Here is a 17771-nt window from a genome sequence, read left to right as displayed (position 1 = left end):
AACCACATCAGGCCGTGCACTTGACGGTGCGGAGCCTGCTTGGGATTTTCTCTCTCTCTCCCTCTCTCTCTGCCCCTCCCCTACTCACACTGTCTCTGTCTCTCTCAAAATAAATAAATAAACTTCAAAAAAAGTCAGAAAACATACAAAGAATGCTGGAGACACACAAAACAGCTCTTTGTCTGGAATATAAGAAATGAGGCTTCAGAGGGAGGCCCTAAACGCCAGATGTCTTCAGGAGATGATGGAGGTTGTTAAACGTCTCCCAGGAAGAAGTGGAGGAAAATCTGATGATGGATGGGAAGAAAGGCAACTGGGAGGGCTGAGGCAGACAGGCCACTAGACACAAGATTGGGAGAGACTGATTTTGACTGCAGGCAGTGGAACTCGGAAGGAAGGAGGGAGGGAAGGAGAAAGCCTGAGATGGAGGAGACGGAGCTGGCTTTAATGGTAGCCAGACTTAGTTTGAACGTTGGTGTTGGCCAATATTTATTAGTCATGAGACCCGAGTCAGTCTCGTAAATCTCTGAAGCTGTTTTCTCAACAGAAATATCAACCGCTCCATTGTGGGAAATGGGAAAGATGGGAATCAACACATACAAAGGACCCACCGCAGCAGCCTGCAGGAAGTGGACAGTCACTGATAAAGGCACTTGCCAGTGCATTATCAAGGCACTGCCAAGGAATGACCGGATGAGACTGGGTAAGATTTGACTACTCCCTTTGGGGCGCCTGGGTGGCTCAGTCGGTTAAGCGGCCGACTTCGGCTCGGGTCATGATCTCACGGTCCGTGAGTCCGAGCCCCACGTCGGGCTCTATGCTGACAGCTCGGAGCCTGGAGCCTGCTTCGGATTCTGTGTCTCCCTCTCTCTGACCCTCCCCTGTTCGTGCTCTGTCTCTCCCTGTCTCAAAAATAAATAAAACGTGGGGCGCCTGGGTGGCGCAGTCGGTTAAGCGTCCGACTTCAGCCAGGTCACGATCTCGCGGTCCGGGAGTTCGAGCCCCACGTCAGGCTCTGGGCTGATGGCTCAGGGCCTGGAGCCTGTTTCTGATTCTGTGTCTCCCTCTCTTTCTGCCCCTCACCCGTTCATGCTCTGTCTCTCTCTGTCCCAAAAATAAATAAACGTTGAAAAAAAAAAAATTAAAAAAATAAATAAAACGTTAAAAAAAAAATTAAAAAAAAAAAAGATTTGACTACTCCCTGGACACAAGAGAGACGAAGAGATCAAAAAACAGTTCCAAGATGTCAAGCCCGGACAACAGAAAGAATAGCTACGTACTAACCATTATCTACAGACACTCAGCTGCATACTTGCAGCTTTAATTCTCATGTAATTCTCAAATCGACCCTATGAGTTAAATGTTAGTGTTTTCATTTTATTTTTTTTAAGTTTTTATTTATTTTGAGAGAGAGAGACAAAGCATGCATGCGAATGGGGAAGGCGCAGAGAGAATCCCAAGCAGGCTTCGCCCTGTCAACCCCAGAGCCTGATGTGAGGTTCAATCCCACGAACCGTGAGATCATTGACCTGAGTTGAAATCAAGAGCTGGACACTTAACTGACTGAGCCACCCAGGCACCCCTAACGTTTTCATTTTAAAATGAAGACACTGGGGGCGCCTGGGTGGCTCAGTCGGTTGAGCATCTGCCTTCGGCTCAGGTCTTGATCTCACAGCCCGTGAGTTCAAGCCCCGCGTCGGGCTCTGTGCTGACAGCTCAGAGCCTGGAGCCTGCCTCGGATTCTGTGTCTCCCTCTCTCTCTGCCCCTCCCCCGCTCACGCTCTGTCTCTCAAAAATGAGTAAGTATTAAAAAAATTTTTTTTAAAGGAAGACATTGAAGCTTAGAGAAAATCCATAATTTGTTCAGGTCAGGTTGAGCTAGTAAGCAGTAGTATCAGGATCCACTTATAGAATCAGATTCAGAAATCATTTAGATCTTACAAATGTGGAAACTGAGGCTAAGGAGGTTGAAGAATTTGCGTGAAGTTGCACAAATGGATGGTAGCAGAGCTGGAATAAACAGGGTCTCATGAAACCATAGAGGGCGCTAACGGGGGAAGGGGACACAAACGAATAGTAGTTTCGTATAATGATGGAGACAATCAGGAGGAGATCTTTCCAGCCAAGAGTATGACTCAAATTCAGGAAAAGAGTGTGGATGCACATCTAGGAGTCAGCTCCAAGAGGGGTGGCTGCTGCCTTGGGAGTAAATGAGTTCCTCAAGGGAAAGGATGCAGAGTGTGAAAAGTAAGAAGGTTGAAGACAAGCCTCAAGTACCACATGTGGAGGCCAAAGGCAGAAACAGCAGGAGACACGAGGCCCGGGGGTTCTGTAGACCCACAAGAGCACAACGCACTCAAATAAGCTACAAATAGGGCAGAGATGAGGGAAAGGCCACTGGGCTTCATGATCAAGCAATTACGGGTAACCTTGGGAAGAACGACCTGGAACCAATGGGTTAGGAGTAATCAGGAGGCAAGATCCAAATGCAGACCCCTATTTCTAGAAGTCTGCCAGTGAAAAAAGAGAAAGAGAAAAAAAATCCTAAAATGAAGCAGCAAGATTCTGAGGGAAGAAAATTTTGAAAGACACACAATGCCAACACATTTGAAGAGGCTCAGGTTGAGAAAACCCTGAAGATGCTTAGCCAGACATGGAGCTATCTAAAGATCCATGGGTTAGGAGAAGATGGAGAGGATCCCATGGAGAGCATAAGTGAAGCGGTTGGTGTTGGGAAGGTGGAGAAACATATGAGATTTGAGGGAAAGAGAAAGAGGTGAAAACACAAAGAAACTTCAAGGGACTGGGCCTACAGATTTGCTACTAAGTTCCTGCCCCCAAAGGCCTTGCTGGTTTATAACTTGCCAATGCTGTCTGTCTAGGATTTTCCCATGAGCCAGCCTGCACCGGGGAGCACTGCCCTGTGCAACCTGTCTGCCAACACATTGCGACAGCGTAAAATGTGGCTCTTATACGCGACTCAAAGGCAAAGCAATTCATTCAACAAAACATTCAACACACGCCACTTCTGCTGAAGTCTCTGCTTACATCTTTGACAATTACCTAGATATAGGAGAGAAGAAGAGATCAAAAACAGTTTCAAGACATCAAGCCTAGACAACAGGAAGAATGGCTACTATATACTAAGCATCATGTACAGACACTCGGCTATGCCTCGGTAGGTGTAATTCTCATGTAATTCTCAAACCAACCCTATGAGTTAAATAGTACTGTTTTCATTAAAAAAAATTTTTTTTAATGTTTATTTATTTTTGAGAGAGAGAGAGAGAGAGAGCCAGCAGGAGAGGGAACAGAGAGGGAGGAGACACAGAATTCGAAGCAGGCTCCAGGCTCTGAGCCGTCTCACAGAGCCTGCCGCGGGGCTTGAACTCAAGAACTGTGAGGTCATGAGCCAAAGTCAGACACTTAACCGACTGAGCCACCCAGGCGCCCCAAATGTTTTCATTTTAAAATGAAGACATCGAAGCTTGGAGAAAATGCATAATTTGTTCAGGTCGGGTTGAGCTAGTATCTTGGAACCACAGCATTCTTATTCACGGAAAAGCCTGTATGTAAAGAGAACAAAGAAGCCAGGCAGAAATCCGTGATGCTGGAGAATATCACATAAGGGTCTCCACAGTGTTAAATCTGATCACCTTTAACGTATATTTCCAAGTGTCCCCCTACCTGTCACAGTTTGGCTTTTGTAACATTTAAAATACTTTGCCCAACCCAGAGTGTCACTCGTAGGGGGTGTTCCTCAGGTCTCTCCCCTCCCTGGCTGGGGCAAATCAAAGAGAACCCTGAAGGGTGCTTAAATGATCCTCCAAATTATCCAGAAAGAAGATGACTTTGAGTCGGGGGGGGGGGGGGGGAGGGAGGGGGGGAGCCTCCCCCGACCCTTTACCATTTATATCAAGGAACTTACAATTCTTTAGAGAGAAGAAGAGAATCCATCATTATCTCTTCCCTCAAGAGCTAAGACAAAACCAAGCCTCCAGACTCAACACAATTCCCTGGGCTCTGCTCCCAAACGCGGCCACTTAACAAGATTTCACTGTTTACCATAAGCCTGGCAGAGTGCTAGCCTCACCTGCACAGTGTGTGGGCAGCCCCGGCTCAGTGGTATAAGCAGAGCCATGACCCTGAATTTGCCACCATTTCAATGGCAGGGCAAAGGCAAAGTGGCTGGACAGCCCACCCGAGGGGCAGGCAGTAAAGGGTGCACAGCCTGCAGAAAATTAACAATAACAAAACAGACCATAGTTGATGGTCGATGGTCATTCTTTCCTTTTTTTTTTTTTAATTTTTTTTTAATGTTTATTTATTTTTGAGACAGAGAGAGACAGAGCATGAACGGGGGAGGGGCAAAGAGAGAGGGAGACACAGAATCGGAAGCAGGCTCCAGGCTCCGAGCCATCAGCCCAGAGCCCGATGCGGGGCTCGAACTCACGGACTGCGAGATCGTGACCTGAGCCGAAGTCGGACGCTCAACCGACTGAGCCACCCAGGCGCCCCTTGATGGTCATTCTTAACAACGTTAGTGACAAGGTACACCTCCACAGTGGACACCTCTCTGTGGGTACCCCACTGTGCCCTCCTCAGGTAGTTACCCCTTCCGTTGTGGGACCTGCTTCGTGTCCACTTCTGTGTCCACTCCGGCTCCACAGTCATTAACACCTCTGCCTCTGAGCCTCAGTCTGTGTACTACGGAGCCCTGAGACAGGACACTGAGGAGCAGGAGAAAGGGAAAAAGGAGGCAAAAAAATGGCAAAAGCAGCTCAGGAGGAACCTCGCTTTTTTTTTTTCCAAAAAAGCTTTTAATGTGTATTTATTTATTTTGAGAGAGACAGAGAGAGACAGAGAGAGAGCAGGGGAAGGGGCAGAGAGAGAGGGAGAGAGAATCCCCAAGCAGGCTCAGTGCTGTCAGCAACAGAGCCCCACACGGGGCTCGATCTCGAGAACCATGAGATCATGAACCACGAGATTGTGACCGGAGCTGAAACCAAGAGTCTGACACTCATTCACCTGAGCCACCCAGGGGCCCCTGAGGAACCTCACTTCTTAATGAAGCCAGACAGCCATATGTGCAGCCCTTGACTCTCCTAACACTGTGCTTTTCCAGGCGGCAGTATTTTCCACACAGAGCCCAGAAGTTCTATGAATTTGATTCCCTTGCTGGGGCTTGGCAATTAGGCAATAACCAATTCTTAATACTGTCATCCCAGAAGTACCTACAGAGCTCGCTCTGGGTGAGGCCGGGGCCGTCATGGAGGGAGCCCTGTCCCTGCCCTTTTTCCCTATTGCAAACTCCCACCGCCACATATCATGACTCTCCCCAAAGGCCCAAACCCCTGAGGGCTGAGGTGCCAAGTAAAGTAAAAGTAGGGCTCTGATTTAAAAAATGTGAAAGTTTGCAAATCTCTCTACAGCATTAACATTTTTAAATACGATTTTACAACCACACTGAGAATGAAGCTTGCACTACACGTAGTATAGAGCTCCTCCCTGAATATTATCCTATGAACTCACATGTCCCCTGGGAAACTGTGGAGGGAAATGCAATCCCTGCCTCTGCAGATCGCTGTTTGTGAGTTGAAGAGGTTGGATGATTTTTGAGAATGGAAGACAGCTCTTGGGTCTTGTGCTTTAGAATCCTGAATATTAAACCAACTGGACCTGAAGCATCATCCTTTGTTAGAGGCCCCAGACGCCAAGAGACAAATCGGCCAACATTCAGGATAGCACCACCTAATTGTGATGGGACAAGGCTGCATGGCTCAACCTCAGTTTCAACATCCACCTGTGGGAGTTGATGGGAAGAGGGCATATGAAGGCCCACCCCAAAACTGCTGTCCTCAGCATGATGGAAGGGGTGTAGCACCTACCTCAAAACCAGCCCATGGCCTCCAAGGATCACCCATCCCACCTCAACTGTGCCATAAGTAACTAAGCAAACATGGTGCCTGCCTGAGAAACATGCTGGAGGTTGGCATATATCTTTCAGCTTTCCTATTCCTTCAGGGACTTTAAACCCTTGAGACAGGAGAGGAGGAGGTCGGGAAGAGGAACATGAGGTGAAGGGCAAGTGGAGTTCCTGAAGAAAATCCCAGGACGCCTTCTGGAGAGACTCAGGGGACCCTCAATCTTGCTCTCACCCAAGACCGGGTTTACTAAGAAGAACCCAACTCAACCCAAATCCTTGTGGAGACTAGATCACCCTCAAGAGTATCCCAACTCCAAAAATCTCCCCAAAAACAAGAGTCCAGGACCAGATGGCTTTCCAGGGGAATTCTACCAAACATTTAAGGAAGAGTTAACACCTATTCTCTTGAAACTGTTCCAAAAAATAGAAATGGAAGGAAAACTGCCACATTCTTTCTATGAGGCCAGCATTACCTTGATTCCAAAACCAGACAGAGACCCCACTAAAAAGGAGAATTATAGACCAATTTCCCCGATGAACATGAAGGCAAAAATCCTCAACAGGATCCAATAATACATTAAAAAAATTATTCACCACGACCAAGTGGGATGCATACCTGGGATGCAGGGCTGGTTCAATATCCGCAAAACAATTAACATGATTCATCACATCAATAAAAGAAAGGACAAGAACCATATGATCCTCTCAACAGATGCAGAGAAAGCATTTGACAAAATACAGCATCCTTTCTGGATAAAAACCCTCAAGAAAGTAGGGGTAGAAGGAGCATACCTCGACATCATAAAAGCCGTATACGAATGACCCAACACTAATATCATCCTCAATGGGGAAAAACTGAGAGCTTTCCCCCTAAGGTCAGGAACAAGACAGGGATGTCCACTCTTGCCACTGTTATTCAACATAGTATTAGAAGTCTTAGCCTCAGCAATCAGGCAACACAAAGAAATAAAAGGCATCCAAATCAGCCAGGAGGAGGTCAAACTTTCAACTTCGCAGATGACATGATACTCTATGTGGAAAACCTAAAAGATTCCACCAAAAAACTGCTAGAACTGATTCATGAATTCAGCAAAGTTGCAGGATACAAGAGTATCCCAACTCCAGAAGACGTATCCCAACTCCCTTCCCCTGCAATCATCCCCACTTACAAATAAAAACAATTTTCTTCTTTCCTATTTTAAAACTGAAATGATTGTCCACTGGAGGGTCCTATATTTATGCATCATGAAAACCTTAATATCAATAATCATAAAAAATTAGCAACTACTTAAAAACACTTTAAAATGGTGTGGAAGACTACATCACACACAGTCATTTTAAAAAAAGTGTTCATAAATAATTTCTTTTCTTTTTAATGTTTCCTGATTTTTGAGAGAGAGATAGTGCATGAGTGGGGGAGGAGTAGACAGAGAGAGGGGCAGAAGATCCAAAGTGAGCCCTGTGCTGACAGCAGAGAGTCTGATGTGTGGCTGAAACTCACCAACCATGAGATCATGACCCAAGCTGAAGTCGGATGCTCAACTGACTGAGCCACCCAGGCACCCCTCACAAATAATTTCTAATAAATTGGCAAAATGGTCTCAACATGGCATTAAAAATCCTAAAGGTAGGCCACAAGATGATTAAAAAAATCTTTATCTCAAATTATTTTAAAAATGCGAGAAAAGGATAGAGAAAGTATAATGAAATATTAATAATATAGATGGGCTTCATGGGTAACTGAATATGGATTATTTTCATTTTCATAATAAATAATAACTAAAATAATATATGTAAAGGATATAGTTAGCACCATGTAAGTTTTGTTTTGTAAACACATATAATACAAATATAATAAACAGTTATTTCCAAAATAAATTAATGACATTTTATACATTCATGGTTCTGTTGAAGTTTTAAAGATGCTTTCAAATGGGCTATTCATTATTTATCATTATAATAATGTCCCAGGTATATCAGATGAAGTACAATAATTATTTTAGCAAACAAATGATAAGGAAAAATATTCAAACAGCAGGTGCAGAGACACAATGAAATACAAGTTAGTGTTTAAATTAACACTTGAGAAATTTTCAAGATCTGGTGGGCAGAGTTTAAAGTAAAATGTTGGTCTCCACCCTTCTTTCAGAGCTTATAAAACAAACCACAAAAAAAAAAAAAAAATGAAATAAAGCAAACAAAAAACCATGTATAGCTGCCACTCATACCAAATCCCAAACCAGTTTTAAATTCATATCATAAAGAAACAGCAATCAGCACATCTTTCATATCAGAAACAAGTGTAAGTCATAAACATTACATAAGTTCTTAAAATGCATCAACTTAGTCCTACTTAAGTCCTCTTACCTCCAATAAGACATAAGCTTATGATGATCACTACAATGAGACCTAGGAAAACAGAGGCAATGACCATCCACAGTTTGCACTTTCCAATCAATTTCTTATTACAGGAGCTCCAAGGGTTCTCCTTGTTAGCCTGGAAAGCAGAGGGACACTGTGAGGCAGTCACTGGTCTCAACAAGCACTTCTGAATGCTTACCAAGGGCCAGTGATACAGAAATGAAGGCAGCGGGATCCTGCCCTCCAGGGGGCTCCCCTCCACGAAGTCAGGTTTACAAAGAAGCAGAATGGAACCTCACACAGAAGTGAGGGAGAAAACACCCAGGGGGCCCTGAGGTGGGGAGGTTAGGCAGGATTCGGAAGGATGGACAGAGAAAGGCATTCCAAAGCCAGGAGAGAGCAAGCATCCTTTGTGTGGGTTCGTGACGGACCTGGCCAAGAGCCTCAGCTAACAGGAATGTGGCAAGTAATAACAGCTAAGATTAGAGAGAGTGAAAGGCTGGAGGCAATCTGAGAGGGCTCTGAATGCGGTCAGAGCAGTTTGGACTTAATTTGGTGTGAGCTGGGGACCTGTGGAAGGTTTTGGAGCATAAGAGTAGACTTAAGATTCAGAGCAAAATGGTGTGTGCAAAAGCTAAGAGGCTACTGCTGTGACCTGTAACGTGTAATTAGGGCCTGCGAAGGGAAATGAAAGGAAGGACATGAGACAAGGCAGGAAATAAGCTGCAGTGAGGCAGCCACTGCCATGGCTTATTGATCACCAACACCAATTCATTGCATGCCAGCAGCCCCGCAGGGGGGCCACTGGCCCATCTCCCAGAGGCAGGTACAGAGAGCAGCCAGGGCTGATGCCTGCTGTGTGTCCCTACAAAGCTGGCACCTTTTGTCCACGCCCCCCCCCCCCCCCCCCCCCCCCATGCCATCGTGCAGAGCTCCAGGTTACGAGTGGGCCTGGCTGCCACGGTGCTTCCACTCAGGGCCACCACCTGCCCCTACAAGGTCCCAGGACTCTTCTGCTTCCCACTGAGCCATTGGGTAATTCCCACACAGAGACCAAGGACTGCGATGGGGAAAAGGTGTGTTTCTGCATCGGGATTCCCCTCCCACACTTAAAAGCAGAGCGATGCCCTCATTCAGCAAGCTACTGAAGCTCACCAGCCCCGACATCCTCAACTGTAAAAATAACAAGTGTAGCACACAGGGCTGTGGTAGAAACCAGAGATCGCGTGCACGAGAGATCGCATGCACGAGAGATCGCTCGCACGAAGCCCCTGCTAAACAAAGATTAGCAATTCAACAAATGACAGCAATCGTTGCTCAGTATTCTCGTCTCACAAAGCAGCAGCAGGCATTTCTGGAGTCTCGCTCCTGAACAGGCACCTTGTTTACTGTCTCTCCCATCATGACGGTGCTGGTGGCCAGCAGAAAAGGAAATCGTTTACTTTAGGACTACAGTTCAGACTTTCTCAGTGACAGGTTCCCAAGCCTGGCCGGCTGCACATGAGGAATTTAAACTACACACCCCGAGGCCCCACCTGGACACAGGGGACCAGATTGCCACGAGGTGGGGGCAGGCCCCCGTTTGTAATTTTGAGCCTCCCGGACTGAATCAGTTGCTCTATCAGGGTTGAGACTTCTGTCCTGAAGCCTCGTCACTCTTCAGGAGCCAAGTCAGATCTCTCCTTTTGTGGAGACCTCCCTGCCACGTTGCCCAAGGAGACAGCGCCCAGAACGTGAGCTGTCCACGCAGCTCATCTGCCCCTGCTTTGTCTGGTTTCATGTTCAAGATACCAGCTTATCTTCCAAGGTAAACTGAAACCAGATAGAAGGAGGGGTGGTTCTTGAACTTCCTCGTTCTTACATCTCACACTTGTGCCTCAGTCGGGCAGTAGGCACGTAACACATGTGTGTGGCTTCGTTGTAGAGGGTTCTACAATTTGTAAGAAGGTACTTGGAGAAATCCTGGAGTAGAGCTCACGTTGTGGAGCCCCTGAGTGCACTTTACATTGGCTCCTCTGGTTGGGTATGAAGGACCAATAAAGGGAACGTCTGGACAGAAGAAAACGCTCTTGACGTAAGTATGCTTCTGGAGTTCAAGGACAGTGCCAGCCAAAAATTGAAAACTGCTCCAAAGCCACCAAAGCCAAGGGCTCAATAAGGCATGGAGGAAAAGAAGTCTCAGTATAAGGAACCTTTAACTTCTCAGGGAACAGGACTATATCTTCCTACTTACAGAGCCCCTGAGAACAAAATGACCCCATGCCATTTTCAGTCCTTTTTTTTTTCTTCTAAGTTTATTTATTTATTTTGAGAGAAAGACAGAGAGACAGTGGGGGAGGGGCAGAGAGAGGGGAAGAGAGAATACCAAGCAGGCCCTGCACTGTAAGCACGAAGCCTGCCATGGGGATCGAACCCATGAAATGAGAGATGGTGACCTGAGCCGAAACCAAGAGTCAGGTGCTTAGCCAACTGAGCCACCCACATGCCCTGCCATTTTCAGTCCTTCTACAAGAAACAGCCAGGACCATAAGATGAGTACAAAATGAAATGGGCTGACGTCTCAAATGAACCACAGAATGAGGGTCAATGCATCTCTCTGGCCTCTTGTTGCCTTCACTGATGTTTTCCCTTACAGATAATAAACTAGGACCCTGGTGGTATGAAGGGCCCACTACTCTGACTTCAGTGGGGAAGTCAGCTCAGAATTACACAGCCCTCACCTGTACAAAATGCCTCTTCGTGTCCAGCCCAAAGCTGTCAACACACAGCCAGTTCACTGTCCTGCCGTCAGCCCTCGGGGAGAGACACCATCCTTTGCAAAATTAACCTTCACAGACTCTAAGCCATTATAAAGTAGTCGGTCAGCTACTCCTAACCCAAAAATAAATGACAGTGCTTCTCAGCTCTCTGCACATTAGCATCAACCAAGACTTGTGTATCCCTTAGAAGTTCCCCCTCACCCCCGCCCCCACCCCCAAGAGTCCACGGTGCCCTGAGGGTGAAGAGACTCTGATACAGCAGGTGAGTGCTCCCTGCGCTGAGACTCCCCTAAAAACCAGGTCACAAAGACATACTGCCTCCTTCACTGGCATCTTCATTCTCTCACGCCCAAATTCTAGGCCAGGAGGAGAAGCCACAGGCAGGTTTTTCCGCAGGGTGCTTTCCAGAGACTTTTGCAAACTGCATCTTACATTCTATGATCTGCATTTTATGGCTCAAGAATTTTTGTAGCTTCCCTCTAAACATTCCCCCAGATAGTCACATCCAAACACATGACATAAGGCCCCGCCACAATGGCAAGACTATCTCTTGGATACAGACAGCTTTTCTTCTCTTTGGCGCAATTAAGAGCAGATAATGTACGTATCTGGAAAATTTTTCTTAGCGCGTAGGAAAATCTGTGCTTTGTAATCTCATTGTGGGATTTAATTCACTTGTCCACACATAAAGAATCTAGCTGATTCTTGTCCTAAATTCTGAACAATGCATAGCAATGGGGCTAATTTTTAGCTAGCCGGTCCACAGAAGTCTTGCCTACTTCAAAACTATCAACTTATTGCATTATTAATGATGCTGTCCCTTAAAATGTCTCCGGGACTTCTATTTGGGAACCGAGGTCAGAGCCCATGTGATGAGCCATAAAAGAAAACCAATCTCCATCTATTACCCATAACTTCATTTTCATTTCTGACCCAACTATATTACCATGTTTACAGTGACAACAGGCAAAGTAAACTCAGCGGCTTACATTCCTTCCCCTCAAGCTCCAAGAAGAGGAAAGAAGTTCTTTCCACTGCCTCTGTATCCCCTCCCAGATCAGACCTTCCAATAGGAAGCTACCCTAGACACGGGGTGTCTTCTTCCCAACTGTCCCAAAACTGTCCCCTCCTCTTCACCCATCCACCCGCAACTCCCTCCTCATCCCAGATATGCTACGCAAATACTCATATTTCACTTAAGTGCCCAAACTTACTGAAATTAGGAACATATAATTTAGGCAATTATACATAAGTGAGTATAAATTACATATATATTTTCTCTCCCTAATTATCAATAAAATAAACCCATAAAAACAGCGTTGTTTGAGACCTAAAAAGCCTGAGTTCAAATCTCAGAGCCACCACTGAGTGAACCTGAGTATTGTGGTAACTTCTCTGAGCCTCAGTCTTCCAGTTTCTTCATCTGTCAAATCAGAACACTGACACCTTCCTCTTAAGTTTGTTGGGGGTAATTAGAAGGATTTATGTATGGGAAGTATGTGGCACATGATACGTACAAAGCATATGGTTACTAAAAATACGTGGGCTTAAAAAATAATAAAATAAAATAACAAATAAAAATACATGGGCTTAAGCTGCATTTCAAAATTGGAAATCTTAGCATAGAGTTGAAGGAGACCCTACACACAAAATTCTCAGATGCCTGGCACGCCCAAGCACTTTACAGGATTGTACAGTAGTTGACTTTTCAATTTAAAATACACTTCAGGGGCGCCTGGGTGGCTCAGTCGGTTGAGCGTCCGACTTCAGCTCAGGTCACGATCTCGCGGTCTGTGAGTTCGAGCCCCGCGTCGGACTCTGGACTGATGGCTCAGGGCCTGGAGCCTGCTTCTCATTCTGTGTCTCCCTCTCTCTCTGCCCCTCCCCCGTTCATACTCTGTCTCTCTCTGTCCCAAAAATAAATAAACGTTAGAAAAAATTTTTTTTTAAATACACTTCAGGGGGAGCCTGGGTGGCTCAGCAGGTTAAGCGTCCGACTCTCGATTTCAGCTCAGGTCATGCTCTCATGGTTCGTGAGTTCAAGCCCCGTGTCGGCTCTGTGCTGACTGCATGGAGCCTGCTTGGGATTCTCTTTCTCCCTCTCTCTCTCTCTCTCCCTCTCTCTCACTCTCTCTCTCAAAATAAATAAACTTCTAATAAAATAAAATACACTTTAACTTATTCTACAGAACCAAAGAGAATGATTAACACATTACAGGAGGATTTTCTCATTTTTTGATGTTTCCTGTCCAAATATATTTGAATGCCCTCCGAGTGCTCAGGTAACCCTTCACCTCCACACCATTCTGTCAACCACCATAGCTCTTACTATTTGGTGACCTACAAAGCTAATTCACAAGGAAGTCTAGGCTCTCCGTGTATACCCGGCTGATGAGGAAGTAATTAGAACATGAAAGCGCAATCTCTCCTGGGTAAGTACTAAATAAACAATTATAGAATATGGATGCCCTACGTGAGTGTGGCTTCTACTCATCTGTTTTCAGCAAGGCATTCCCAGGCCTCCCAGAGAAGCCCAGTTAACCACATTACATTACCATTTGACCCTTGGGAACACAGACCTTTGCACCTTGCCTCAGGGCACACCTTTTAGTGGTGAAGTTGTCACCAAAACTCCTATCTCTGGATTCAGTCCCTGGAGTCACTGGGGAGTCCTGGATCTATCTAACATGTGGCAAGTATTCCCAAATCCATTCCTAGTCCCTGCCATGGAGGTCTGAGGCAGAAGCCCATGGTGGCAGCCACTTGCACAGATATCAGACCATCTTTCTTTCACCCTCATTCTTCTGTGGTGTTCATCTCTCATTCATAAAATCCCCCAAATCACTCTCCGGGGTATCAATAGGTTCTTCTAAAAGCAGAGTGGACAGTGTTTCCAGGAACCCATGCAAAAGCAATGCTTTCACCGTTTGATTTCCTTGCTTATCCCTGAAATCAACAGCTGAGAGTAGTCAAAGGCGAGGCGTGGGAGTGGAGAAGTGAGATCTAAAAAAGATCAAGTTGGAGCCATATACATGGGGAGTTCCAAGCGCTCTGTAAACCTCAAGCCAGTCTTAGGGTTCATCAGACGGCAGATGGCTGTGAATTCAAAGCCTCTGCTATTTTACGAGTATTTGATGAGAATGAATCATGTTCCTGTCACTGCTAGGGCTGGAGCAGAAAAGAGGTCCTTTAGAGATTGAAAGGAGGCCCAAGCAAATGAGCCATTAGTCTAGTTCTTCGGGACAAGAACTTTGAAACCACTTCCCATCAACTGAGCAGGGCAAGTTCACTCCCCTGTCCCCTGTCTTCAGGAGAAATCAAAGTCTGGGAAAAGAAAAAGTGTGTGTCTGAGGGATGTGAGCCGGCTGGGGGATGATGCGCAGAGGGGGAGGATGGAGGGTGGGTGGAAGTGGCAAGGCAGTAAAGGTAAGGCCAGGAGATGCCCATGAAAGAAAGGGAGAAGACTCCATCTATCGCTCGAGTTCTCCTTACTTGGAAAACACAACACACACACACACACACACACACACACACACACACACACACTGAATTTAAAGTTACGGAACCTTTTTAAACCACCTCTCTCCTTGGGGATTCTCTCTCTGAAGACAGGAGCCACACACCTCCGGGGTAGGATTCCTCAAGTTCCATGGCGGTCGGAGGGGCCAGAGGGGTCGCAGGGACTCCGGCCGGCTCCGGCTAGAGCGCACTCCGGAATCCGCTCCATTCAGTAGATCCCAGCGCGCACCACCAGCGCTCCGCGTCCGCGATGCGGGGAGAGGTGGCTGGAAACGCGCAACTGGGAGGGTGCCAGCCTGGGTTCGGGCCCACAGCCGGGCTCAGAGCGCGCTCCGACACCGCCCCGGGAGCCCAGCAGGCCTTACCTGGGCTGCGCGGGGCTCCTCGACCGAGAGAGGGATGACCTGGACGGTTCCGTTGAGAGGCTTCTGCTCGTCGGGCTGCCCCCCGAGCACCGAGAGCTCCAGCTCTTCCCCCGTCGATGGGGATCCGGCCCCTTCCATGGGCAGGCAGAGGACGGCTGACACGCGGGAAGTAGGGCGCACACACGTAGGGGTGCAGAGTCCAGAGCGGCCTCCCGGCGAGCTCACACTCCGCCCCCCGCGGGCGCGGCGGGGCCGACCTCGGGCGGCGGGCGGGGCGGGGCGGCACTGGCGAAGGGGAGGCGCCCCTGGCCCCCGCCGGGGTAGAGCCGCCGCGCCTACGTGGGCTCGCGAGCAGAGCAGAAGAGGGCTGTTTTTCTGGTTTGTTCAGGGCGCTGCCGGCTCTGCCTTTCCCTGTTCGCGCAGATCCGAAGCAGAAGCTGAGCCCAGGGCCCGTTGGGTGGCAGCTGCGGCCAGGATGGGTCCGGACCGCCGTGCCATGGAGGAAAGGTAGCATTCCACCTCCAGGAGCTGTCTGCTGCCGGGGCTTGCCCCAGCGTTCTCTGCCTAGCGCCAAGTTCATTCATCGAATCAACAAGCAACTGGGAAGGCTGTACGCACTCGCGCAGAACGTCTAGTTCGGGGAGCCTGGGATTTTGTTTGCTAAGCAAGGTGTGTGTTGATCATCTCGAGCTTCTGTTCAGAGCGGGCTTGCCCTCAGCACACGTATTAAGACCAGTTTGAGTTGTGGACAGGATGCATGTAAATAAGCTTCACTTCAGAAGAGGTCGACCTGTGTCCAAAAGCCTGCCTACTGTTCAGACACTTCCTCAATATTGGGTCTCTAGTTGTCAGTTGCCTGGTACCAGAACGTCTGGACTCCATCTGCCTGATGGAGGGGGTCATGCTGACTGCAGCTGCTCAGCTGCCGGTCTGCACTGACTTCTGCTTTCTTCGCTCTAGCTGGCACATTCTGCAGGAATCAGGCTGCATTCACACAGCTGGGATTTTTCGAAAAAGCTTTTCAACAAAGGATCAAGGGTTAAGAGAACCAAGAAGGGGTGCTAGGGCACCCAAGGACAAGCGAGAGTAGAAAGCCATCATTACCCACGGGCCTAAAAGGGACTGGAGCCTTGAAGGAGGGCCCTCCCGATGGGCTCTATGGTCACAAAAAAGTTGCAGCCACTTCCAGGACTGTAGCCCAGCAAGGAGGAGACAGACAGGAATAAATACGGTGACCTTTCTCCATACCTGCCACTTTCCTTGCCGTGACTCCCACCAGAAACTGGTGACAGAAGTCAGGGGTCAGCCTCCTAAAGCTCAGAGAAGAAAATGAATCTGGGGTGCCAAGAGAAAGGGAGCCTGCACCCTATCTTTCCCTACAGTAACTGACATCTTGTCTTCCTTCGCAGACATTCAATAGTCTGGTCTGGTCACATTCCTCTTCCGGGCTGGCCCTCACATATTCCATTCTATTGCCACCCCCACATCTTTGTATATGATGTTCCCTTTGCTTGCAGTATTTTTCCTACCCACTTTCTGCATGAACAATTCCCATCCATCTCTAAATTCTAGCTAATACATACTTTTAGCACTAAACCTTCCCTGACTTGCGTGCTCCCCCAGAAGTTTTCCACGCTCTTCTCTGTTACCAGTACGTGGTATACCGTGCTGAATGGGGCACAGGTTCAGTCCACTTTAATTCAACCAACATCACTGAGTGCTTGCTATATGTCAGATATTCTTCTGGATGCTTGAGGTATGTCTGAAGAAGTAGCTAAATAAAACAAGATCACTGCCATGGCGATCACTTCTATTTAATGAGGGAAACAAACTTAAACAACATTTCTAGAATATTAGAAATGACGTGTGCTATGGAGAAAAATAAGGCAGATTAAGGGAGCTGGAGTGTCAAGTGGTGAAGGGGAAAGAGGAGGTGCAATTGTAAATAGGGCCATCAACTCAGGCCCCAGCCAGAAGGTGGGATACGTAGGACCTGGGGGTACAGCGTCCAGCATGGTGACTGCAGGGTAGCATGTGTATTGCATACATGAAAGTTGCTAAGAGGGGCGCCTGGGTGGCTCAGTCGGTTAAGCGTCCGACTTCGGCTCAGGTCATGATCTCAAGGTTGGTGAGTTCCAGCCCCGCGTCGGGCTCTGTGCTAACAGCTCAGAGTCTGGAGCCTACTTCAGATTCTGTGTCCCCCCCTCTCTCTACCCCTCCCCTGCTCATGCTCTCTCTCTCTCTCTCTGTGTCTCAAAAATAAATAAATGTTAAAAAAAATTTTTTTAATAAATAAGAGAAATAAAAATTAAAAAAAAAGAAAGTTGCTAAGAGAGTAGATCTTAAAAGTTCTCATCAGGAGACAAAGAACGATAACTTTGTGTGAGGATGGACATTATAGACTTATTGTGATTGTTTACACAAATATCCAATCATTATGTTGTACACCTGTAACTAAATTAGTCCTTAATTTTTTAGAAAGTGAAACTTGAACAAAGAGTTAAAGGTGGTAAGGACAGTAGCTGGGCTGTGCTGAAAGAAGAGGGACATTCAAGACAGGGACCTGAAACTGAAGCCTGTTGGACTTTTCCTGTCTGAGAATCAGTAAAGCGGCCAGAATGGCTAACATGAAGCATGAGTCATTTCTTTCTCTTGTGTACCTCCTCTGTTGTTTAAGCTCCTTGAGGTATCAATGTATCCCCAGTACTTAGCTCTGGATTTAGCACAGTGCCCTCTATAAATGTTGATTAGTTTGATATTCTCAGCAGTGCTGGTTTGCTAGGCCCAGGCTCTGAGACCCCAAATAGGATCAGCAAGACGTCTCAAATCCCAGCTCTCATC

General features: G+C 47.2%; 1 protein-coding gene across 8 annotated transcripts in view; it reads right to left on the bottom strand.

The window, feature by feature from the left end:
* The window catches only part of CC2H3orf52 (chromosome C2 C3orf52 homolog), a 35871-nt gene extending 18873 nt beyond the window's left edge, over positions 1–16998 (bottom strand). For 2 of the 8 annotated variants that reach the window (XM_045502022.1, XM_045502021.1), the window contains exon 1: positions 14931–16998. In XM_045502022.1, the coding sequence (XP_045357978.1) occupies positions 14931–15510 (580 nt within the window). In that variant the 5' untranslated portion in view covers positions 15511–16998. Of the gene's footprint in view, positions 1–8293; positions 8424–14930 lie in introns of all 8 variants that reach the window. The other 6 variants (XM_045502024.1, XM_045502023.1, XM_045502020.1 and 3 more) reach the window with 6 other exon arrangements.
* Positions 16999–17771: the final 773 nt, after the last annotated feature.

This window comes from Leopardus geoffroyi, chromosome C2 (genome assembly GCF_018350155.1).
Source record: "Leopardus geoffroyi isolate Oge1 chromosome C2, O.geoffroyi_Oge1_pat1.0, whole genome shotgun sequence".
NCBI lineage: Eukaryota > Metazoa > Chordata > Mammalia > Carnivora > Felidae > Leopardus > Leopardus geoffroyi.
Note: the sequence above shows the minus strand (reverse complement) of the source record. Positions and strands in the feature narration are given on the sequence as shown.